This window comes from Podarcis filfolensis (assembly GCF_964270895.1).
Source record: "Podarcis filfolensis genome assembly, chromosome: 3".
Lineage (NCBI taxonomy): Eukaryota > Metazoa > Chordata > Lepidosauria > Squamata > Lacertidae > Podarcis > Podarcis filfolensis.
Window position 1 is genome coordinate 45,592,594 of NC_139606.1, and position 26,360 is coordinate 45,618,953.

At 40.3% G+C, this 26,360-nt stretch overlaps 1 protein-coding gene across 2 annotated transcripts in view; it reads right to left on the reverse strand.

Moving 5' to 3' along the window:
- The window catches only part of EPHA7 (EPH receptor A7), a 163,374-nt gene extending 137,626 nt beyond the window's left edge, over nt 1–25,748 (reverse strand). Inside the window, exons 1-3 of one of the 2 annotated variants that reach the window (XM_083608273.1) lie at nt 25,385–25,748; nt 19,583–19,647; nt 13,811–14,480 (exon numbers count right to left, since the gene is read on the reverse strand). In XM_083608273.1, coding sequence (XP_083464399.1) covers nt 13,811–14,480; nt 19,583–19,647; nt 25,385–25,481 — 832 coding nt within the window. In that variant the 5' untranslated portion in view covers nt 25,482–25,748. The remainder of the gene's footprint in view (nt 1–13,810; nt 14,481–19,582; nt 19,648–25,384) is intronic. The other variant, XM_083608274.1, reaches the window with a different exon arrangement.
- Nucleotides 25,749–26,360: the final 612 nt, after the last annotated feature.

Genomic DNA, 26,360 nt, shown 5'->3' on the forward strand with positions numbered 1-26,360 from the left:
GTGCTACTGGAAGGAAAAATTTTTTTTTGTTTGTTTTGACTATGGCAGACCAACACGGCTACCTATCTGTAACTGGATATATAGGAAAACATAGCTATTCTGTACAGAAGCAGCAGAGTGACACAAGGCTTTGTGAGGGGGCCTGATCTGATTTGGAGGTGTTGCTACTTACATAGTGCTTTGATTCATGGAGGGAGGAAAGATCTCTCCCCCCAAAAAACACCCCACATACTTTGTTATTTGAGCTGCACAAAGTGCCTAAGAGTGCATGCATCCATGGTACTCTTGCTTTATAAAACAATTTCCAAAACGCAGAATACAAACCTATAGTTACATTTTAAAACCATAAAGGTCACTTTTTTAAAATGTCTAATGCAGCACTCCCCCAGCTTCTTGACATTTTTGTTTGATAAAAAGTTGCAAGATCAGGTCCTCACACTTTTATCAACTGACATATAATTAGCATAAAGGTGCCAACTCCTTACTAAACCAGGGGATTATCATTTGCATGAATAATTCAAACAGACCTGGTGAGGTAGGCAATTCATAAGCATTACTTTCTCAAAGGTAATGAAAAGGAAAGGTGGCAACTCAGTGTTTGAATACATGCCTTGCATGCGTAACAAGCCCCAATTCAATCCAGACATTGCTGCACAAACGATCTATTGAAGCAGAGCTAGGAAGCACTTTATCCCTCAGACCCGAAGGAGTTCAGGGTGGGCAGTTAAAAACTACAGAGATGAGCTGAACCTAGGATAAAGCAGCTTCTCATATCTTTCTTTAATAAATATCTTACAAGACCTACATTTTCTATAACACTCTATATTATGGTGATGACACTCATGAGCTATCAGCTCTCACAAACTGCTCACATGAATGCCAATGCAGGGATGATGCCCAAAACCAGGATCCAAAGAAAAATGAAACTTGTTCCATGATTCCAATGAGGCTTTAGAAGTTGTTCTCTTAACAGCTCCCCATGTTGCATGCCAAACTATTTTCAAAACTGAGGAAAGCATTCAAAATCAAAACGTTTTGTATACATAAAATAATATGAGTAAACCAAAGCCTAACTCCTGGAAGTTAAGGCTGGTTTTTACTTCCTAGGATCCAACAGGAAAAAGGTGACATCATGGGGTTACTATCACACGCCCTCCTGAGACGTTAGCAAAATAGTTTCCAAATGGCAGATCAAAGCCTACCAGTAGATTCCAAGGAAATTCCGGTGGGAGGGGAAAAGAAGAAGTTACTGGCTTAGGTTGCTCAGTACTGTGTTGCACTAATAGCTAAAGGCAGAAGGATGGGAGAATTCTGGCACATTCCAAAGCACAAAGACCACTGACAATCTGCCCGGAAGTATAATTAATAAAACCAAATAAAGCATTTGAAATTACCACCCCAGAACACTGTTCTGATTTCACTGTAGAATGCATGAAGAACTGACCCGACTGGGGAAGGAGAAAGTAATCTGAGCCATGTAGATTCACTGAAGATTAAATATCCACACAGGAAAATGTAGAGTAAATTATAGCCTCTAAATCTCTAGCATGTTCATAAAAGAGTTCTTGGTCTGCTATGGCAAAGTGATGTCCCTAAATCCCTAAACCTATGGCAGTGAGGAATTTCAATCCCAGAGCAGCCCAGGAGGGGTTCTGTTGACCATGCCTCTGATATATGGAAGCAGTTGCTCCTCGATGAGCATGCAATTGAATGACCAGCTGTAGGCTGTCACTAGATGATTTCTGCCTATGTTCATATAATGATCAGCCCCAGAGTGCAGCAGTCTCAAGAGGTGCAACTTCTTTCAAGGCACAATAAATTGCTCCGGAGGGATCCTTAATTGACAGGTTAACATGCCCAAAGCCACCCACAGTGATACAAGGAAAGGAAAGTTCCATGATTACAGCAGGGTGCCTATAAACTTCTTCCTTTTCAAAGGCAGCAGTGGAAACTCTGTTTAAAATAAATAAATTAATTACAGCAAAGCTCACACTTGAATATATGCTGTGCACAGCCTTAGCATCTTATTTTCACCCTTAGTATCTGATTTTCAATGTATTTTCTGCTAAAAAGAAACATGATAGAAACTGAAAATGCCCACTGCAAAGTGATATGCCACTAATAGAATTTATACAGAAAATCTGGTGTTTGTCTTAGTTTGTGGAAGAACCACCTTGATGGTATTTGCCATATCAAAGCAGACACAGTTCTTCATGGGAGGAAATGGTTTAGAAAACTCTGGTGTCAAGTGAATTTTCACATATCCTGGAATAACTGGAGCAAAGGATTATTTTCTAATCTTTGGAGCTATGCTGCACTGGCCTCATGCTCAAATGACCTAAATAGACTGTATGTGTGTAGTGTCAGAACATGTCCATCAATCAATGTCAGTATTCTCCTATACTCCATTTTTGACTGGCAGCTAACAGTACGTTATCTCCTCAACGTTAATGAAAAATGAATGGTAGTTCTTTCCTAAAATTAAATACAAATAAATATCTTAAACTACAGAATTGTGAAGATCTGATGTGAAAGTGGAGACTGTGCATTTTTCATGTATACTGTGCATTAGAAGTTTTCTTTTTAAAAAAGTTCTCTGCTGAATGTTTGAATGTCTGTTGAAATTCAATGTTTATTCCTTAACACCACACCAGACCAACTCAAACCAAACTTCATTAGTGTGCAATTGCTTATAATTCTAACGCACCATGCACCCATACTATTAAATACATGCGACAGAAAATCATTGGACTTGAAACTAACAACAATGGATACAAAGCTGCATAAAGTTAAGCAACATAAATCCTTCAATTTAGGTAATTCATGTGTTTTTATCAATAAATATGATTAAACTGGTCACATTTATTTTTAGAAAAAGCAGCTATGGGTTCTCCTGATGTAGCCTGGTGGCCCAGGCTGGTTTCCTGATGAAAATTGCCCACCCTAGCTGCTACTTACTACTGAAGCTGTAGTTTTCTGTAAATAGCACCTGTGAAGGAGAAAGGAAGTGGGGATGTGGTTTTTGGTAATGGCAGGTGAAATCTTTATTATGAACATATTCTGGAGTGATACCCTGCAGCTTCTTTCCCCCCCCCAAAATCAAGGTGGCCAGCTTGCACCCCTTTTAATTCTTATCTCAAATCAAAATGGTGCCTAAACATGTATGACTGCATGTTATGCATACAAATGAAGTTATACACATTCAGGCACCATTTTGGCTGGAGAAAAGAACTAGAAGTGGGATAGTGTAAACTGGTCTCCTTCATTGATTCCCTATTCTCCTTTTCTTCTCTTTGTTACAGAGTAATACTAACTCTGGGCTGTTAGTGGGGTGAAACAGATCAGATGAGCCCTGCCATTCATGCCAGCAAAAACAAAAGGTGGGAGGAGCAATGAAATCTACATTTTTAGGCTGGCTCAGTAGAGATGCTAGACTTCTCTTGGGTGGCCCAACTCTGCCTCCACCATGCCTCTGAAAGGTGTGGATGTCCGCTGTATCCTAACTCCTTGCACAGCTCCTCTATAAAAATTATGTACACTGATAGTGTTATTTGAATAATAAAGTCTATTGAATTAATATACTAATTAATTAATATAATGAAGTTAATTGCTTTTAAGACACACTGATTTATGTAGCATGTGCTTAGCTCTGTCCACTAAATTTGTTCTTATGTTTCCAAATTTGAGAGTGGGTGTAGTAAAGTGGTCATGACAATAAGCTCTGAGCTCATAGTCCCCTTCTCAAATTTCACTATATTCATGAACTCACTAGCCTTAGAAATCTCATGAATTCACTTCCCTTCTTAACATTATGATAATAGTACAGTGGTACCTCGGGTTAATTACTTAATTCGTTCCGGAGGTCCGTTCTTAACCTGAAACTGTTCTTAACCTGAAGTACCACTTTAGCTAATGGGGCCTCCTGCTGCCGCTGTGCCGCCAGAGCACGATTTCTGTTCTCATCCTGAAGCAAAGTTCTTAACCCGAGGTACTATTTCTGGGTTAGCGGAGTCTGTAACCCGAAGCATCTGTAACCTGAAGCGTATGTAACCCGAGGTAAAATTGTACTGAACTTCTAGGGTTGTTGTAATAATAATAATAATAATAATAATAATAATAATAATAATTTATTATTTATACCCCGCCCATCTGGCTGGGCCTCCCCAGCCACTCTGGGCGGCTTCCATAAAAACCAAAAATACAGTAAAATATCACACGTTAAAAACTTCCCTGAACAGGGCTGCCTTAAGATGTCTTCTGAATGTCAGGTAGTTGTTTATCGCTTTGACATCTGCTGGAAGGGCGTTCCACAGGGCGGGCGCCACTACCGAGAAGGCCCTCTGCCTGGTTCCCTGTAGCTTTGCTTCTCGCAATGAGGGACCCGCCAGGATAGGCAAGATAACATCTATGAAGGGCTTTGGAAACACTTAGAAGGGGAGGTGTAACATAAAACACTGCATCAGATTATGTCCACAAAAATGAAACAAGACTGTGTTCGGAGACATGCATGTACTGTGAATGTGGGCTATGCTAAACTCCTAACATTCAAATGTGTTTTACAGTGCAGATCAGTGTCTGCTGCTAGCTGTGTATACGCAGTTCCTGATCCAGCAACATAAACCATGCGCAGAAGTTGCCCTAAACACAAGTAATTTCCTGGTAGAAAAGGACAAGAAAATTCATTAGCAATCTAATTACAAATGATTCTTTTTATGTATCAGACAACTTGTGAAGATAAACTCAAATGTGCCATCCAGTTACCATGACAACCATACATTTAAGTCTGGTAATCAGAATTCCATACTTTCTTCCTCTTCTGAGCATTTCCAAACACACTACATAGCTTTCTTTCCAATTAAATAGGTCCAAGCAGGCCAGGTAGGGGTGCTCCAAAGACAGATGCAGCTGTCTCTATTAGGGTAACTAAGGCTGCCTGGTTCTTTCCTGTTCTTTCGTATGCCTGACGATTTCAGTTTTGGTTTCTAAAACTTGTTTGCATCTCTGTAGGCAACAAGTTATTCTATGCTAGCTAAGTTTCACTTCAAGTTTTCTCCCCCCCCCCTCCTCTGCCCTTGCCTTTCTTTTCTCCTCACCCAGAGAGACATGTTCCTGGTTGTGCCTTTGTTACCGCAGCAATCTTACCTTTTGCGGTCACCATACATTTCAAGCTGCCTGCTGCTGTGCAAAGCTGAGACAGGCTAAGCATCAGATTCCTTCTAACTACTACCCAATAGTTACTCACTGCACTCAGTAACACTCCTCTGACTCTTTCCTCCATATGAACTCCTAGCCAGCAGCTGCCTCTTCAAATCATCAACAATAAAAGATAGAATGACTGAACTAGGAGGTACAAAGCAACCCCACACACAGATGGGGTGGGGTTCAGAATATGAAATTGCAGTGCACTTTCTTCCCACCCTATATACCTTGATGTCCCTAAAGTGCGAGCGGAAAAACCCTTCTCCATCCCCTTGGCCCTATATGCCTTTTAATGGAACTAGAGTTCTGTGTTTCAAAAAGGATGTGAGCTCCTCCCCCCCTCCCACAAACAGGAAATTTAGAAGTGGTAGAAAAGTGCATCACACCTGCCTACCCTGGGCTTCCCATCTGAAGTCCATTTGTGGGGCTCCTTTATACATGGCTTAGTCCAGAAGGAAACAAAACAACAAATGGTGAGCATGAAATTTGTGTTGGGTTGATTTTGATCTTAAGGCAAAGCAAGCTGTTTATGCCTAAAGGTACTTTTTATTTGGACCATCCAGAAACCACGTAAGGGAAAATAACTTTCAATTTGTGACAGTGTGTCTGTACAGAGTCACACTGTACAAATTGTATTTGATAGCTATGAATGTGTTTGTCCCCTAAATCTGTTATTTAGGCCATAATCCAATGTAAGCATTTATTTTAATCTCTTATAAAACTGGCTGATCATGTGCTGCCAAATAGGTAATATGCCTAGACATCTCTTGAGGTAACATCGGGACAATGCTTAATTTCTTGGGGAACGTGGAGCTTGAAGACAGTGCTAATCAGCAATGACATCCAAGCTCTGCCGGAACTAGCTGTGCTGGAGATTCAAGACTGGGTAGCTGTTCCAAGTAGGGGTGATAGGTGAAAAAGAAGATACAAGCCCCCTTTCTGCACACACAAAAATCCAAAATGAATAAAAACAAATATACAGACTTGAGTGCAAGGATTAAGGGTTTGACAATGGAGTACTTGATCCAGAACAGAAGAGACTGGGTTGATATTTGATATCTCACTTAAGGCTTTTGGATATATCAAGACTCCAGACATCAAGCTAGCAGGTGGACTATGGCTATAAATCCCATCAGCCAGTTAATTATTAGCTGGCAATATGGAATGCTGAATTTGCTTTATGTTATTTCTTTTTTAAGGAGGTGTACTCTTAAATGTGCACAAGAGCCCTGTGATTTCTAAACATGGTGGTAATGTTTTTTAAGGATATTCTGACATATTAAATTACTTGGCCTTTGCAGTAGCTACTTCATTTACTCTGGATGGTCGCTGAATAAAAATTATCAAATGGCTTCTGCATTTTGCCCCAGGAGTCAGAAAGAAGATGTAGAGACCATAAATGAGGTTTAATGGGCTGCAACTTTATTAGATTAAGAATCAGATCTTGCTGAGAGGATCTTTGAGCTTATGCTACATTGGTTTCATGTGCTCAAGTTACCTAAGCAGCTTGTTTGTGTACATTTTCTCAGAATATCACCATCAATCAACCTCACTGTTTTCCTAGACTCCATTTTTTGGACTGGTAACAAGCAGTAAGACTGGTATCTACTGAATTTTAATGACTGCTATTGTGCTTTCTTAAGCGTATGTGAGCACTGCAGCTGAAAACAAGAAAATGGTACCATGTCACAACTGCTTGTATATACATCGTACCTGCTATCTACTAGGGCGAGGTTTATGGTTTCCAAACCTCACTAATGGTTCAAATACCCCATACAGCTATAATACCTAAGAGGAGACATGTGATTTAGGCAACCTAGATAACTTGCCCATCCAGTCATATCACTGCAAGACTTATATGCAGTGACATCCTATACAAGTTTCGTCACTATTAATGTACTTATGGTTGCAGCCTTAAACTTGTAGCCAGCTATCTGCCAGCCACAGTGAATTAAATCCACAGTTGTGACTACTCTTGCACTCCAGAGATTTGCATTTGCGTATTCTGACTTAAAAGTTTTGATTCACAATGTAGTAATTTTTTTAACAAAGGCCAGTAGTATGGTTGAAACTAAAAGGCTGTGGAAGCCTACATTCCTCAGCATATATTTTTGAAACCTGGGGCTTTGGAATCAAACTTACTTTCTGGTAAGCTGCTTAAGAATTACTTTCAAAGCAAGATATATGGAACTATTTTAAAGCAAGATATATGGAACTTACAGGGAAGAAAAACAAGTATCTGGCCCTAGGAACTTGCAATTTAAAAGACAGAAGGCGGAGACGCCGGAGTAGTAACTTTCAGGGGGCTGAAAGTATTACTTGGCCTCACGACTGGCAACTGGCATTGCTGTTTTGCTTGGCCAAAGGACCAGCACTACCTGTCCTATGAAGCGCGCTTAGCACAAATACTCCATATTCCAGGGCCCCTACTCACATTTGTTAAGTAAACCCACAAGCACAGGGTTTGCACTGTGTGAACCAGGCTACTCGCTGCCACAATCAAATTAATCTGTAATGACAAGGCCCATCTCTCATTCGCCACATATAGCCATGTAGTGCTTTCAGAGATATGTGATTTCACACTACATCAGAACCTCATATGCAGAAGTTTGGCAATACTGGGCCCTACGAAGCTATCAGAATTGCACTAGCTCAAACATGGAAAGATCAATACCAGTTAATTTCTTCCTATAAAATATGCACAGATGTAACTACTGCATTACTAGTAAATGCTGTGAACAGCATCTATTTTGACCATTTGGTTTCTTGAATGAAATGAAATTACATGAGTTTATACAGCTTACAACAGAGTTTCTTCAAACAACTGGCTTAAAAAAACCAGTTACTTGAAATATGACATTTTGCATGTATTTTTGCTCCAATCCCAGTTTCAGTGTAGCTTGATTAATTTTAAAAAGACCAAGAAAAAATATTTTAAAATCACAAGTTTCCCTGTTGAAGGAATAAAAGTTCATAAAAAATAAAAAATAGTCTCAATTTCTACAACCACGCAATAAGTAAGCCACTTACAGAAATTCTTTTTGGTCTGCTACAGCACATTAAATTGAAACAGTTTAATTCATAACCTTTCAGACTTAATGACTACATGTCCACATTCTATGAACATATTATTGGTTTTAATAAACTAGACTACCATTTGAATGTGGGGCCTGCACAATGGAGGGAAAACATTAAGCACATGTATTATTAATGCTAAAAGTGAGGGAGCAATAATTGATTTTTACACTACAGTCTTAAGTGGCAATAAATATAAGAGTAGCTTCAGGCCCAGATAAAGATCAAAGAGAGCACAATTTCCATGGTTTCTCAGGTAAAAGGAGACTTGTATTAGAATTCCTGAGCTAATCAATACAAATGGACTGACAGCTGGGTGAAAGTGAGTGCATGATTCCATCTTTCAGTAGCGCATCAGGTTTGGAATGTTTTGCCCAATCATGCAAATATTCATCACATAAATCTTTTTTCTTCCACTTGTTTCATGCATGGAATGCTTACAGTGCCCTGACTAGGTTTTCTTAATCCCCACCCCCACCCCTTTCCAGTTCCTCCTTCCACCTTAATTTCAGCTTCTGAATGCTTGAGTTCTGGCATTTCTTATTCCAGTCATGTCTTTTCCAATGTTTATAGCAATGGAAACACGCAGATACAGAACAGTATGTACACTACACCTAAGAATTCAAACAATCGTACCAGAACTTATAAAAAGCTGCTGAAGGAAAGGGTCGGTGAGCAACATAATGGGAGGGGGGTCTCTAGGAATGAGGTGAAGCTATAGCCTTAGTATCAAAATGTGTTTGTTTGTTTTTGGCATGTTGTTAAATCTGCTATTGTTTTGCTATATTATTATGAAATTGCTTTTGTAGTGTTTCTTTGAAATGCTTTCCTGTTTTCTTTGTTGCAAGCTGCCTTGAGCATATTTTTGTGTGGAAAAGCGGCATACAAACAAAACAAAATAATGAATGAACTTTGAAAGCATTGTAATATTGATATATGACAATTAAACTTCTTCATCACTTGAGAATAAAAAGAATTGCTTCTCTGGTGTCTGACCTTTCACAGCAAGCTACCTGTTTCTCCTGTTCCGGGACATTAATGTTCCTCACTACACATATGGATGCAACTTCAAAGTACAAGTTTCTGGTTGTTTCTCTTGCTACAGCACAAAAAGGGCCCTGCTCTCATTGGAAACATATATATTGGACATCCACTGCTCTGCGCAGTGGGAAATGCAACATACAAAAGATAGAGATTTTTGCATACCAAATGCACACTGGAAGGTATATGAAATCTCTGAATCTCCAGCACCTCTGCTCACTTCTATATGACAGCTTTCTTAAAACCAAATTTCAGCACTGAAACCACTATCCAGTTCAATGGTCATGATATGAGATTATGCACTAGTATAGCTCACTTCCCGCTTACTCGCTTAGCATTCACGTTGAACACTGCAAAGCACTTTACATGTGTTATCTTAGTAATCCTTATAACAACTGGAAGGTAGGCCAGTATTATCGAGAACTGACAGATGCAGGCATGGTAAAACAATCCTCCAGCCTCTCAGTCCATCTCTATAATCACCTTCTCCCACACACAAATCCTATCACAGCAAACTCAGGTTTGTCAACATACTATCACAAAGATAAAGCGCTGTTCATCCCTCAGAGGAGTAGTGTAGCTTTGTTTACTTATTTGCTGGGATTTTTCATTAACAATAAATAACTGAAATAAAGGACAATAATTATAGCTAAAATCAGAGCAAAATGTAAAAGTGTAAAGCACAGATACAAACCAACTCTTTGTGCGGTACATAATTATCGGCGGGGTGGGGGATGGGGAGCTTTTGATAATTAAATTATGTCCCTGTCTTACAGTCTTTGGATTCTGCAGGATAATTGAAAACCTAGTCTTGTGTCTTCAATCAAGATAAGAGGGAAGGGAAGGCAACCAGATGAAGGAAAAACAAGTGGGAAGAAGGGGATGGGGCAAAAATTTATGTATGCCATCTGGGCAAGAAGTGAGATTCCCAGGTGATATTAGCAGCTGTTGTTTGGGGAAAATGTTGTTATAGTCAAAGTACACCAGAAAGGCATCTCATATGCCGTTTAAATTTGTCCAACGTATTCCTTCATATACATTTCACTTTCTTTCATTTCATTGTAGAGTTATCCTTTTTGTTAGGGGAAAAACCACACAGATCATGGCTCCATGCATTACTAACCTCCACCAGGGCCACCTTTCTCATACTATATATTCTGCGTGTGGTGGAAGGAAGAAGGTGCAGTGCACCGTCTTCTTCATCACACAAATTATAACACTGTACATATATGTAAGTGTGGGAACCAAATGACAGTGATATCCTTACACCTGTAATATCAAGCAGTTCTCAATTTAATAATATCTACATTACCTAGAAACAAATGGACAGCACAAGACCTGGCCATATTTAAAGCATTTTATGGGTAAATCAGGTTTTTAAATTTATTTTTAAAACTATTCAGAATAGCAGTGTCACATTGCACTGAATGCTGTTTCAGCACGTAAGCTGCGTGACACAAAAAAGACCATACCTCTTTCACATGTTTTGGACAACTATTTCTTCATGTTATGAAGCAGCTGAACTGAAGAGCAGATCAGTTTTGTTTTTATTGGAAGTCTGACTTTTCAGACACAATGCCAAATTAATTTTCATATATATTTCATGCACACTGAGAAGTGCTTCCTAGCATATGAAATATTATATAGCCATGTGTGAGCAAATGAGTATTATTTTCCTTTTTAAATAACACAGAACATATGGAATATGGATTATATCAGCACTTCTCAAAGTTTCCCACCCAGAAAAAAAGCCTCATTTCAACCTGAATATAGTTTCCGTCTAAAGAAAAAACATATTATGCACCACACTGAAAATATAGTCAGTGAGAAAGTCTTTCCTTAGGTATTCCTTTAAGTTTGAATTAGCTTCTTTATTGCATAGTATATGTATATGCATGAAAGTACACAAAGATATCTATATTGGCAATATGCAAATATATTCAATTTCAAAATACTAATTAAAACACCATAACAACAAAACATATTAGGAAACGGTACAGATCTGGCCACACAAATGGCTAAATCCTATTGGTTAACTGGACGCAGAATAAAAGACCACAACATATATGCTGGAATTTATATAAATTTTCCACAAAGGTTGTGCTATGACTGGAGGAAGAACACAGCAACACAGCTTTTTTTTTTCTTGGTGGATGTCTGTTAGCAAGAATTGCAATGTTCGCCTTAATATCACAATGCTGAGCATATTTACTCAAAAGTAAGTCTCACTGTGTTCAACGAATCATACTCCCAGAAAATGTGTTTGTGATTGTAGTTATGGAATATTAATAATTCTCTCAAAATATTTTAGAAGTAGAATGGATATATCTAAACAAAATGTAAACTATGTACATAGCAACCCACAAAACACAGAGGCGTATGTAATTTCCATTAAAATCAGATTTCTATGCACATAATCACTTTAATTTAGTAAAGGGAAGGTCACACAAAAGAAGGTTTTTCTTGTGAAAATCATTTTCTGTATACAAAGGAAACATGGGCAGTGCCCTTTGCTAGATCCTCTCACTCAGAAGCTAGGACTTTTCCTTTGATAGATCAGACCCATTCGTAGAACCAAAGAGATGGTGTTATATGGCGCGGAGATAAATTCAGACCCTACCATGTCCCCAAAAAACAGGTGATTATTTTTTTTAAGCTTTGCACACGAAGACCTTGCTGCACATCTGTAGATGGGGGCCAAAGCTAGGGTGACCGAGTGTGGACTGCAATGTAAACATTCACTATTTTACTCACTTGACCCAATGAAGTTAATTATTAATTGCTAACACATCCAAAGTGATTGCAGGATGCAGACCTTAAAGATCAGTTAAAGCCTGGTTGTGCTTCATATACTATAAAACTTGACAGTAAGAAGAACAAATTGCATTAATGTTGTGTTCAATTTCATTCAAAGTGAATGTACCATTCTTCCAGCTACATTATAAGTTACTACAAAGTTTATCATTAATGCTCTCAAAGCAGAAAATTCTAACTAGTATCAGAATGAGGCAGCTGACTAAAGGCATTTAAGACACCTCATGTCCTTCCAACATAAAAGAGCTTACAGCTTTTATCTTTTGTATACAGCTTTGAGATTTGTTTTGTTTTTACGATCAAGCGGTATATAGACTTAAATAAATAAATAAATAGGGTTAGTAGCTATCTAACATACATGGGCTTATTTTGAAACTTATCAGGATTATTTTTGAACAAAGAGATGGAGAGGAAGACCAAAAAAAAAAAACCCCACAAAATGAAACCTGGATCACCTCCAGGGTAGCATATTGTCTTAGCAGTTTCATTGGTAGCCGGCCAGATATGAGAAGTATTCTTGCAAAATGAACACATAGAAATTTAAAAACAAGTTATCGTTTAATGCCTCAACCAAAAATACCATTGAGGTCTAAAATCAAGAAGACCGTTTAATTTAGTAGAACTCTAATGTCTAGACACTGGTCTCAACATTTCGTTTTAAACAATATTCTCCCTTTTATGGAAGATATGTTTATCTTCAGAAACAACAGTGATAATTAAAAGTTGGTAAAAACCAAGCAAATACTAAAGAAGTGTTTACCATTACTATTATGATAAACCTTTGTTCATCCCAAGTCACCTATTACTATTATTATTTTTAAAGTCAAAGTTAGCAGTATTTATGATACTTCTAACAGATTTGCATGGGTAGTTTCATATTACAATTCTTAACACTATCTCCCAAGTTTAATGCACAGGTTCTTATTCTCTGCATCTTCAATACTGGAAGATTTGTTCAGGCCTGTAAAGATCACACTGTATAAAATCCACCTGTGGCAAACTTGCAGAAATAAAACGTGTTTGCATTTTAGAATCCTGTGTAATGAATCAAACCACGTAGAATCAAACCTTTAGGAACCAGATCTGATATGGGTGCAGAGGAAACCATGCATGCTGTGACTTGTTTCCCTTTCTGAATAGCAGCTTTCCTACAGCCATCCCTAGGACCTTAACCCTAATGCATCCCCAAAAAGCTTTTCAGTGGCTAATTAATCACAAGTGCATTATACTCTTAGTTTTAGTTTCTGTATAGTTTCCTGCAAATAAGCTACTCAGAATAAGCAGCAAGCATTCATCACACACAAGATTGTTCATGGTATCTTTTCTGCAAGTTGTGATTTCTTCAAGGGTATTCTGAAGAATGTCCTCCTTGGCCTATTTCTTGTAAAATAGCATTATGTAACTGCATTTACAGTGTGCGTGCAACATCATTAGTAAAGATGAACCGTGCTCTGCATAGTCAGTTTAACAGCCTTTTCAAAATGCAACGTTCAATTGTTGACTTCCACCCTTGAATGCAATTGATCTACGCCAGCTAGTGTGAAGCATAACAATTCCAAGGCTCATGATATCTGAACTAAATAACGCAACACTTTCATTCAAAAGTCATTTTTTTAAAAAAAGAGACACAGTAAAATTTTCAGTGGGGGAATACATAAAAGTATTTTTTTTTTCTACTTACGTTCACACGTGTCCCCTTTTTGCTGGAAACCAGCTTTGCAGATACACTTTCCAATAGGTACTAACCATTCTCCCTCTGCACTACAATGCATTCTAGGAGAGTTCTCAGCCTCTTCTTCTGCGCTGCTGACACAGGTTCCTCGTACCTCAACTAAGGAGGAGAACTCTGACCCAGTCACTGTATCTGGAAAAATAGCTAAGTTCTCAATAATGGACCAGCACTTCTTGTAGTATACTTTGACAGAAACCAAAGCAATGCAGGCACCTACATCCTGAAATGCAAGGTAGAATCCTTTTTTGGACAGAGGTCCAATCTCTCTCACCTCTGTGTTAAGTTTCATCTTTCTCTCCCCAAGGTCACCTTGGGTAAAGCTTTCATCAGCTGCAATAGTATCTATTTTTACATACAGGTTTTCTCTGATACTCCTGCCAGTGTCATAGTCTGTTTCGTAATAATGCAAGTTGAAAGTTTCTTTACATGTTCCCAGGACTCCAGGAAGGCTATTACAATCCCTCAGAGTAAATTTTAGTTCTACAAAAATCCTTTGTGCATTGCCTTTTGCGATCCAGTTAGTCCGAAGCCAGTTATTTTGGTTAGGTTCCATGACTTGGCATACCTGGTACGTTCGTATAGGCGTGTAGTTTTCATCCAGCCCACTAATTTCTTCCCACTAAAACATAAAAGAAATAATTATTCATATTAAAATAGGACATTTTAGCATGCTTAACAATAAAGCATCTTTCTCAAAAATATTGGGGGGGGGGGAATTGAACTGTGGTGATGAATCTGATCCAAACCCTAGCAATATCAAAAGCATTTACATGGAGAGCTATTATACTGTAGTAGCCAAAGGAGTGAGCAGCCCTGGTTCTTAATCTTACCTGAACTATGCAAGTTGCGTTTTACCCTCTGTCCTATCTAAGATACAGATTGTGAGTAATACCAAACTACTTTACAAGTTTGTTGCAAGGATTACAAGATACAGTATTTTATGAAACAGTTTGGACACACTAAATTGCTATATGAATGTTTTTATAACCAGACTGTATCCATTTACTTCATCTTGCATTAAATGGGTACTCTAGATCTGACGGAAAAAACCGGGAGAAATTTGTCACTGATTCCATGGACTATGGTCTGCAATCTTAATAATTAAAGGAGAAAACTAAGACTATAGAGGAACACTCTTCCAACTGTGATTCGGCAGACATCCTCACTTTTGACCTCTATGCATCTCTTGAAGATTTTATGGCACTAGGCATATACAGTTGTTTACCATTTTCTGGAGTAGCTGGTCATTTTAATGATGTTCTGTACTACTTTTAATGAAAGAGAAAGGCTATGTTTTTATATTGCTGTACACAGGACTGGTATTTTAGGAAGGGGTGGTATATAAATACTTTCATAAATAAATAAACAACACACACAAATTTTGTGTGCCAAGATCTAAAGAGTTTGTGTCTGACATGGCAGATTTCTCCAGATCACTTTCTCAGACAAGCTCAGGGAGGTTGCAATTAGAAGCCCTGCTGGCTTCACTAAAGCTTCCTACACAACCACACTGGATCCCAGCCATAGTCTCTGAATTGTATTATTCAATAGGCACAGATTCACAACACATTTGATACAGAGAAATGGCAGGCAGGTCCATGGGGCTACTGCTGAGTTATGGGCTTTCCATTCTACAAAATCAATCAAAACTTCAGGGGTATGAAAATAAACAAAATGCCTTTAGAAAGATGTAAATTTACAAACAAAGGCTGCAATATTGGGGCTACAATCTGCTATGCAGCCTCTCTGCAGCTGTCTAAGAGTAAAAAAGTATGCTATGTGGAATTTCGAGTAGGTAAAAAGTCTCTGTGTTACAAAGGTATGCATATGGTATCCAGTGAAGCATGGAGGCATTCTAATAATTAGGGACTGCATCCTTAGATTTCTACTTCCTTGAATATTAGAAATCAGAACAGAAAGTTTACATTAGAAATCAACTGTTATCAATTCTAATTGTTTGAAACAGAAACTACTATTTTTTTCTTCATAGTCATTTTACATGAACTGCAAAAACTCAAGAAAATCATTTTTTAATTTAACCCAATGTCCTACTTGGTTCACAGTAACAATTCAGGTCCCTAAATTCTTAACTTGTAAAAATCATTCAGCTATGCTAGTCTAGTCCAGATTATCTTTATTTCAATGTGTTTTCTTCTGAAGGAAGGAAAATAATAATATTTTCTCCTGTAGGTAATGAATAAAGCTGTTTTGAGCGAAGATTGAGGTGGTTCGTCGGTCGATGAAAAAATAGGTGATTGAACATAGTTCAATGGGAAGGCCAAAGTGCTAGTTGAAAAATATATTTCCAAATCTAACAAATGAAGAAAAATTACCACATTCCATGTGGGAAACATCAAAAGGCATACAGCCTATCACTGACAGGCTTATCACCTTACAGCTTTGATCCTGGAATTGCATGAGGTGATACAAGACAATTATCTTTGATGAATTACCACATGATTATATTGCTTCGTATAATCAAGTTATGACTGCAATTATATCCAAAATGCAATCTGAATTAACCCTTTGGAGTAAAATAATGACATTTAAATTTGGCTTATCTATTGAAACTGATATTAGATAAAGCTTACATCTATATTGCAAACTATCTAGGTATAACTTTTCAGATTTTGTTTTTGAAAACGAATATATAAAAGTTAGTAGTGGCATAGAGTATGCTCCTTCAGGCAAAAGGTCAAGGCTATTTTTGCATATCCCTCCCACCCCCACCCCCTGTAGTCCCCGTGCCTCTACAAATCTACTCAAGAAGTTTGGGAGACCCTTCAGCAGCGTGTGGGAGATGGCATTGTGGGCTGCAGGTGAGAGGAAGAACAAGTGAGAGTCGTCTCCTCACTTCCACCCAAGAAAACATCACGTTTGTGGAGCAGTAACCCCTGTCAGATGCATTTTTATTCTAAGAACAGAAAGAGCGTTTTCAAAAATGGAAAAGCAGGTCTGGATTCAACCCAATGACTTTTATTATTTTGGGGGCAGTATTATTTCCTTAACATTGAACAGGCCTTGGAGTGTGAATCAGGTTGGGTCACAATCACTCGTCTTCTTGTGGGAACAATTCATTACTCAGGACCAGTTATCTGTAGCACTTAATGATTAAGAACAGCTCATACGCATGCGCCCTCCTAAAAAGAAACTGTTTTTCTCCTTTCTCTTATTATTTGCAGTTAAGTGCTAGATCAGTATTCACATTAACTGAAGTTAACAGTAACTCTTATTCAGGTTTTGCTAACCGCTTTCAAACCCTGGTCAGCGTCAGCCACTCCTTTTGTTTTGTGCTCACGGGGTGCTTAATTGTTGTTAATGCCAATAGGTAACGAACAGGTGGAATTTGTACCAGGTGACAGAAGGGGCTGAGTGGGGGATCTTGCAATCTCCCCCTGAGAGAAAAGTGAAACCCCTGCCATTTTAACCATGGTTAAGGGGCTGCTCAGCATTATATCTACCCCAGTCATCACTATTAATGACTCATGGAAGGCAAGCACTAAGGAAGACTGGCCTACCATGCTCAAAGCCATGGATCACACAATAGTTCACAAGCCTATTTGACAGCAAATGAGATCATTTTAGTGTTAGTCCACTGCTCTAAGAAAAGCAGACATTGATGAACTGATGCTGGAACTTATTACCGCAAAATATATTATGGTTGTAAATGTTGAAACGCACAGAAGTTGTAAATATAAAACTGTATTTTCAAAGCACTGCAGTATTTATGTTACAATACGCATGATACAACATGTTAGCTTAATGAAATGCACACTGTTGCTTTAGTGAGCTGAACTAATTGCCCACTGAAACTTAATATTCCCTTTAAGAAAGGAATCATGTGAAGCTACATTATATTAAGTCAGACCAATGGTCTACGTAGCACAGTATTGCCAACTGACTGGCAGGCAAATGACTGTCCCGCCCTTATAACCAAAGTTCTTTTTCAATGGGGATGAAGTCTTCAATCTTCAGTGGTACAGCACATGCTTTGTATACTGAGCAATGGTCTCTTCTCATTTCACTGCTTAGAACAGTACATAACACCAGGTTTGGTATTATGATGGAAATATGTTATCTGTCATAACTGTGAGAAAGGAAACCATCTGAAGACATTTTCATACTGAAAATTCAAACAAATTATGTATATTGAAAGTTAAGTGTACATATTTACTTTCTTTCGTTGGTTTGAGTACCAGTAGGTAACTGCAATTACCTTTTCTTAATTTGAAAAATCAATCTAAGCCAGAACTGATGTCTGTATTTAGCTTAAAGTAGGGACATAAGAGACAATCACCTTGAAATAAAATGTTTCAATATATTATATTAATCTCCCAGCTTTAATGTGTATATAAGCAATTGCAGAAATGTGCTGATTATCAGAAGTATGCTACTGGTACTTTCTAGAATTACATATAAGAAAACACATTATTGCCTTTTTTGCCATTAATAATGAAGACTTTGGTTTGATTTTCTTTGGTTTCAGAACATGCACTAAGAACACTGAAACTATTTTTTCCTCAAGAGCCGTCAACCTCTCCTTGAAAACGTGTTAAGTTCACTTGACAATGCTTGGACTCTAGTGCATACAGCAAATAAGCATAATAAAAGCAGACATTGTGCCTTTTTATTTGCTAGATGACACCAGTATTTTTTTCTTTGTCGGGGTACAATGCTTTTCTTTTAATCAGTATCTTAAATATGACACTTACAGCATGGACTACCACTGAAGTGTATTCCCATCACCTTTCATCAACATTTTATATCCCCAGCCCCCAAACATGTGACCATGCCTTTATTATCTGAAGGTTGGACTACTGCGGTCTACCTAAAATTGTTCTTTTCAACACGCATATGAAGTTATTATTCGTCTTAAACTTTCAGCTCACATTACATTTCGAAAGCCTTCAAACTTACCTTCACCCTATGTTGGATTGAGTTTACGATCTTGCTTTTCAACTAAGACACTTACAGGTTTTCATTCTTCTTATATACAGGATTTGTTACACTTTTGTATCCCCACTCACAGTTCATGCTCTTTCAGTTCCACATTTCTTTATAAGCTTTGGATTAAAGGATTGATTGCGCAAACCTTTATTCACAGGCACTCAAAGAGACTGTGTGATTTAAGAACTACTCTAAATGGTGGGCAACCCAATCCTCAAAGTGCTGAGGCAGCAGAATCCCTTTTAATTAAATCGAAATTTCATCAGAGGAAAATTATTACGGACGCTTACTTATTTAAACTGCCCATATGATATAGTTTCTAGGGTGTTTCATTTTTAGAAGAATCTAGATTCCTTCATTCCATCATATTGTTTCTAAACAGATCTGAGATGGGCGTTTCTCATATGATCAAATGAACGAAAGAAAGTCATTCTAAATATGAATGAATTAATTATATAAGTAATGTCAAACTACATCAGGATATGTTTGTTAAGTAAAGTTCTGAAAATAAGTACATAAAATTTCTGCTTTAATGGCAGCAATTTTTGTATCTTGATCTTTAAGTTCTATAAAAAAAATTTAAATGCTTGAAATGTTTCTCATGTTTTGAAAACACTCGTATTATTAAATTATAGAACACAGGTTTCAACTATACCTCCTTTCCCAGGAAAAATGTTACACTGACAAACATTTTGGGAAAATGTTTAATTTAAACTGTGTGTGTGCGATTTTTTTGGTGCAATTTATTTTCTCTTGTTCTTGTGGTATACTTACCCCATTAGGAGGAGAAGAAATCCATTCCAACTCTGTCTGTTGTGCTTTAGAATCCAACAATATTACTGAAAGAGAAAAAAAAATTGTGTTAAAATTATTTTAAGAATCAAGTTTCATTTATTAAATTATCTTTCCCTAAAAAATCAATTCAAAAAGTATTAACACAGAGCAGTTGGATGAACTTCCTCAAATGCAGATGACTAATTTTTCAGGTATAATTTATTAGATAATATAAAACAAAATTCTATTGGGAAATGACAGAAAATACAAAAAAAATATATTTTAATTTTCATTAAAGTACATTTCTTATGCAACATGCATTTATATACATTAACATTAAGTTACTTTTTAATTTTTTAACTATGTAATAACCTATTGTGATCTGTACTAGTCAAAGATGTATTAGAGAATGTGAGTGACAATAATGTTTATGTGTGTATATAAAACAATATATTATACCGGGATGTCAAAAATAATAAAGCCAGTTAATTTGGAACTTTTCATCATCAAAAATATACATATATCTCAGCTTTACAATTCTTCATTATACAATAAATTATTAAAATGCGCATATGCATATTGAGATCCAGGAAATATATTTTAAAAAGACGAAGATGAAACTGACAGATGTTGAATGCAATTGGAGTGGGGGGGTTTACCACTTCAGCAAAACAGAAACTACACTTCTGTTTTTTACCTATAAAATTTGTTATAAATTACAAGTACTGTAAACTTAGCTGCTACTTAGAAGTACTGTTATTTTACAGTAGTTTCTGACTCAGTCCAATAAACAAAATAAAAATAGAAAAGGGCTTATACATGGGTAGTGACATAAATTTATTTATAATTTACTGAGTATGAGTACTATTGAGTATTATCATAAAGCTTTACTGACACATTAGTGCATTTAGTTCCACACCACCTCTTAAAACTGTTGGTCAGTATTTAAACTGCAAATAATGAAATATTATTTCAAATAGCATCATTCTGCTAACTGCAGATACAAACTTGGTGTTTCTTTTTTTCTTTTTTACATTGACATGTTTTAGTCAAGAGTACATTTTACTAATCGACTGTTAACAAAAGCACCTTTCAGTTTAAAATAACCAATTAATATAAATCAATATACAGCCTGCAGTTCTCTACACAGTTAATTAGCAGTAAATTATATTGAAATCCCTGCCCAAGTGTGTGGCTGGCTGCAGTCTTAGATTTAAAAGTACTTCTTGCCATGAGTACCTTTTGAAATCTATCCATGCACGTTGACATATTTTGAGAAATAAGCAAAAATATACTTCCCATAATTAAAAATAGAACTTTGTGGAATATATTCAGGCATTGTCTGATTTTGTAATCCAGTGTTAACCATGTGTAATGGGAGTAATCACTATTGATTTTAATTCAAATTACTTCCAACCAAAGAGGAATGCAGCCTTCCAACCTGATCATCTATGCTCACAAATGTGAGAGTCCCACTTAGGTGCTTACTCTCAAATAAATATGCACCAAGGGTTGCAGCCCTACACTTAAGTATATTGTGGAAAGCATATTGTTTTATGGAATCTTTTTGTATCCTTACATCGTGCCTTCTCAATGAAGTTCAGGCCCTACTCAAACTTTAAATAGCTTCACTTTTCATTTAATTATTTATTTAATTAAGCCAGGTATCTAAGGGACTTCAGCTATTAATGGTCTCTAACTAGGAGTTAATAGAGTTCTGTGTATTGCTGTTGCTAATTAAAGACCATGCTGATAAGCTTAGCTAAAAAAAGTCATAGTGCAGGTTTAACCCTCCATGTCTCCATCAGTACATTTATTGAAAACAGGTTGTAATTCTTTAATTGCACTAAACATTCCCAGTGGTACTCAAACAACCTAAACATGTATTGTACACAAAATTATAGTGAAAGGGGTATCTCTCTTCTGTGTCTTGAGTACACAGAATACAAGTTTTAAAGTGCTTAGTGTGCGTTAACTTGATTTTTCAAAGTTATGAGAATAATCCTATTTTATGATACTGACTTTTAAAGAAACAACAACTTTTGGGGGAGAGAAAAAAATACTTTCACAGGTGCTGAGGGACCCTTTATTCAAGTTTCACAAGCAAACTTCCCTTAAGTTTTGCCAAGTGCTCAAAACAGAGGTTTTTCTTTTCCAAAGAAACAAGTCCCTCCAACAAACCAACCAACTCAAACCAGGTCAATAACAACAGAAAATGAAATACATTTTAGATGCTGTTAGAGAAAGGCCTCTAATGAAATCTGTAGCCCACACATCGGCCAATTCCAGCTTTGCGGCAGTAGTCAGATCCCCCACTGATCAACAGCTCAAAAATAAAGGACAGCCAGTGTAACTTGCCAGATAGAAAACTATTTCACGAACAGTGGTGCTACTACATAAAACTAGCTGTACCTTATGGAGCCACTTTTTGGGGGGGGGGGTCAATTGTAACCTTTGGTACCCATAAAGCAGAGCTTTCCAAACTTTTTGTGTTGGTGACACACTTTTTAGACATGCAGCATTTTGTGACACAGTAATTCAGTTTTATTAGCAAACCGGAGGTTAAACAAACCCCTCATAAGAGCATGGGGAGTGTTTGCATGACACACCGACACACTGCACCCAACACAATTATATGTCGCAACACACAGCATGGAAAGCTCTGCCATAAAGGCATATAGTTTTTGCATGTTATTTTATTATGCCATTTTCTGAAGTTCTTCTCCCCTCTCTGGCAGCCAGATACAGTACACTGACGTGAGTGCCAAAGAAATTACTCAACACATTTTCGCACCTGATAGCTATTCTCTGAATGGTTGATCAACTCATCCCCCCAGCTTACAAAACAAAATAAAAATATATCTCCCCCCCCCCCCACTGCTGTTCAGTTTAGGACACAAGCCTGACTGGTTTGGATCGATCCTTGGCCCTATGGATGTCACACACTGTGATCAGGGGGATCACTGTGATCAGGTATGTGGGGGGGGGGGAAGGAAAGAAGTCTTGGGACACCTTCAATAGTGCATATCTATTAAACATTTTTAAGGTGTCCCAATACTTTTTTGTTCTCACCAGTGACCAGTGCATCCTACCCTAACCCTGAATGTGCCAGAAGACTCCTTTCTGCAATCTCCTTTAACAATCTAACCAAGAGCCCCTTTGGCATTGCCAGCGGGGAATGTGCCTCACTTTGCACATGCCCAGAGGCACTTGATTACTACTTTTCCCGCACCAGGCCTGGAAAGCAGCAGAAGCCTTTACTCAGAAGTAAGCCCCATCTAGTTCAGTGCGGCTTAGCCTCGAGTAACAAGCGCAGCCGAAGCCTCAGAGCAAAACAAGCCCCGAGCACAAGCGAGTTCTGTTTTGGAACTTAGTCCGGGGAACTCGTCTGGCCCGGAGGAAGGAAAAGGGAAGCGGAGCATCTCCTCGGGGCTCCAGCCTTCCCTCAGGCGACTGAAATAGAGGCGGCAGCTCTGCTCCGAGCACCCAGGAGAATGTCGCCTCCCTCCCTCCCTTCCCGGGCTCAGGAGGCGAGCAAGACTGGCGCCTTCGCGCCTCGCGCAGCCGTCCCCGTTCAGCTAATGAAGTGACGCGGCGGAGGCAGCCCGTTCCCGCGCTTCTCCTCCTCCTCAGCAAGCGCCTCCGCAAGCGCCCCCTTTAGCCTTTGACGCGGAGTTCCCCGACCGGCACCCGAGCTGAGCCGGCGGGATTTGTTTCCGGGGAGCGGAGAAGAAATCCCCGTCCGCTGGCCGAGATGGAGACTTGCGACCCTGGCTCTCCCTCCCTAATCTCAATAGCCACCGAACCCGAGTCCCCCTTGCAAACGAACGTCAGGAAGTCGTGGGGCTGGGTGCCTTTCACCTCTTCCCCACAGGCTTGTTTTCCTCCTGCCCCCCCCAAACCCCACGAGGACCCCTTTCTTTTAAAGGTGGCCTTCATACACACCACCGTGAGCGATGGAATCTTTTTTTTTTTTTTTTAGTGGCCGGCGATTCCCACCCCCCCCGTCTCTCCGGACCAGAAGGGGGACTGAGCAGGGTCTCCAAAGTTGGAGAGGAGTTTTGCGAGGCTGCCCTAGGTGAACTCCAGAGATCACACCACACACACACACGAGCTGGGTTTTTTCTCCTCCCCCTCTGCCCCCCTCCAGTCAATTCACAAATCATAGACACAACGGGGTGGCTGAAGTGACACCGGCTTGGGTCTGTCCGGTGTCCCGCCCTCCGCCCCTCCAATAGGGCACCGCGTGAGGAGATGCGGGCTTCTTTCCCAGCCCAGATGCCGCCCTCCCGGGAGCCGGGGCACCGCTGCCTGCCGCCTCCCCAGTGGCGTAGCGTGGGGGGTGCAGGGGGGGCCAGCCGCACCGGGCGCAACATCTAGGGGTTAGGGTTAGGGGGGCGCAAATTACTTGCCTTGCCCCGGGTGCTGACAACCCACGCTACGCCACTGCGCCTCCCCTCCCCTCCTCATCCTTTCGCCAGGTTTCCCTCGGCGTTTTCCGCCTTCCGGATAAACTTTCCACAGCCTGCCGAGCGAGAGCGCCTGATTTCGCCCTCTCTCCGCCTGCCTAGGTCCAGGGCACGTTTCCACCGAGGAGAGGAGGACCCGTCCTTCCTAGCTCCGACTATAGGCTAAGCCATGCATTTTACCCCATGCCTATAAACTCAAAAAGCGAGAATGTATGGAGTGTGGGGGGGTCATCTCCCCCGCCCCACAAAGACATTATATCCCCTCGAACATATATGTTCACAGCACCTCACATTTCCCTCAAGGCAAGAGGTGTATTTTACATCTCGTGGGGAACCGTTTCCTTTCGCAGGTCTGCGAAACTACGTTTTGTAAACGACGGAGGAGGTTTTCGAAGCCCCCGGTTGCCATTCAAGAGGGAAGACGCCGAGGAAATAGATGAGCTCCCTGCCATACACAGAAGCAGCCTATGGATTATGCACAACAGAGGGCGCGGGTGGGGGGGGGGAGGCAAAGCACATCTCGTGAAAATGTGCATACAGCTAATGCACACACGCACGGAGACTGCATATGTGCTGCAAATAGTTCTACATGAGGCTGCTGCTGCTCCGCCTGCTCCCTCTCCTTCCTCTCGGACTGAACGCCGCCGCTCCGAGAGCTGCAGATCCCGCTATCAATACGAAGCGGGCAAGTCAGACTTTCGGATGAGCTGCTCTAGGTGACACGGGCGACTCCAAAGAAGCGCCCTCGCTCCCCACCCCAAGGGATCGCATCCTCCGTCCCCAAACTCCCCTGCAGTCATGGAGTAGCTTCATTCCTCCACAAACTCCGGCGGGGAGGTGGGGGTGGGCGGAATCTTTTCATATTTTATTATGTCGGTGGTGGGGCATCGAAGCGGGGTAGAATTGCACTGCTTACGCCACGTTTTAAGTTGCCACCTAATCGCGATAGAAGAAACTCCCCAGCGGTCCTACCGATATGCGCCCCCACCCCCTCGCCAGCCCTGCACAGACCTGAAACCATCCCAGGGCTTTGCATCACGTGCACACCTTACAGACCTAAATCCTGATAGGAAACGCGCCGTTCTTTACAGACAACGCAGACACAATCGGGGTGCAATGGGGATCCATTATCATCTATGAATGAGGCGCTCGCTCCCTTGCCTAGGACTCGGCACGGGGCTGCGGGTGCCCAGCGCTGCCCCTTTCATCTCTGCTGGGCTCGAGAGGGAGAGGGGAGAAGGGGCTGCATGCAGTTGCAATCTCGGGGAGCAAGAATAAACACTCCAGGAAGCCCTTGCAACGAGATAAACTTTTGCTTTCGGCATCGCCTTACCTTCTTTCGCAGCCTGTGCCTCCCCCGTGTGTGCAAAGCGAAGCAGCCAGACGCAACACAAAATAATCCATGAAGGGAGCCTACTTTGAAAAACCATGGTGCATGAGGTGTTTAAAATATATCTAATTACATATATATTCGAGAGAGAGAGACTGTGCGCTGGTTGCTGTTGCTCCTGCTGCTGCCACTCGGTGGGGATTAAAGAGCTTGTTCTGTAACGTGTTTTATTTCGCAGCGCTCTTGCCCAGAGCTCGCTCTCTCTCCCCGGCTGCCTTCTTCCCCTTGCCCTACTCGCTTTTCCTCTCCGTATTTGCTGCCTGCAAGTCTCCGACTGCAGACCGGCCGCTCGCACCACACTCCAATAATATCAATAGGCGCGGGGGGGGGGGGTGGGAGGAGGAGGAGGATGAGGAAAGGGGGCCGGGCCAAAGCCGGGGAGAAGAGCCCGTCCTTCAGAATGACTGGCAGGAGAGCCCAGCCTACGAGAAAGCCGGATTCCGGGTTCTGGAGGCACGGCTGGGCAATGAGTCGCTCGGACGGCGGAGGCGGAGCGAGGCGTCTCAGCCAGTCAGCGGCGGAAGGTGTCAGGTTGCAGCTAGTCCCGGATTCCCCTTCTGGTGCTCGTATTCTTAGCGCTCGCTGGCGGGAGGCGGGCGTGGGTCTGTCTGAGGGTCAAGCTGCACATTTAAGTTAAGCGGGCTTTAAAAGTGCGAGGCTGGCGCTGGCACTTTTTTTAAAAAAAGGAATAGCGGCTGATGAGCAGCTGTTACAAGGGAGGAGATCAAACTGCAAGGAGCAGCCTCCCCATCTCCCCTTCCCATTGCTTTGCGCTTGCAGCAGAGTTGGAAAGGAGACCAGGCAGAAAGCGGAGCGCCTCCTCTTCTGAACTCCGCCGCTTTGGCTGGTGTCCATCCCGAGCTCCTCGTTCTTCCTCATCCCCTCTGGACACTGTGGCAGGGACAACTCGGCCCACGGG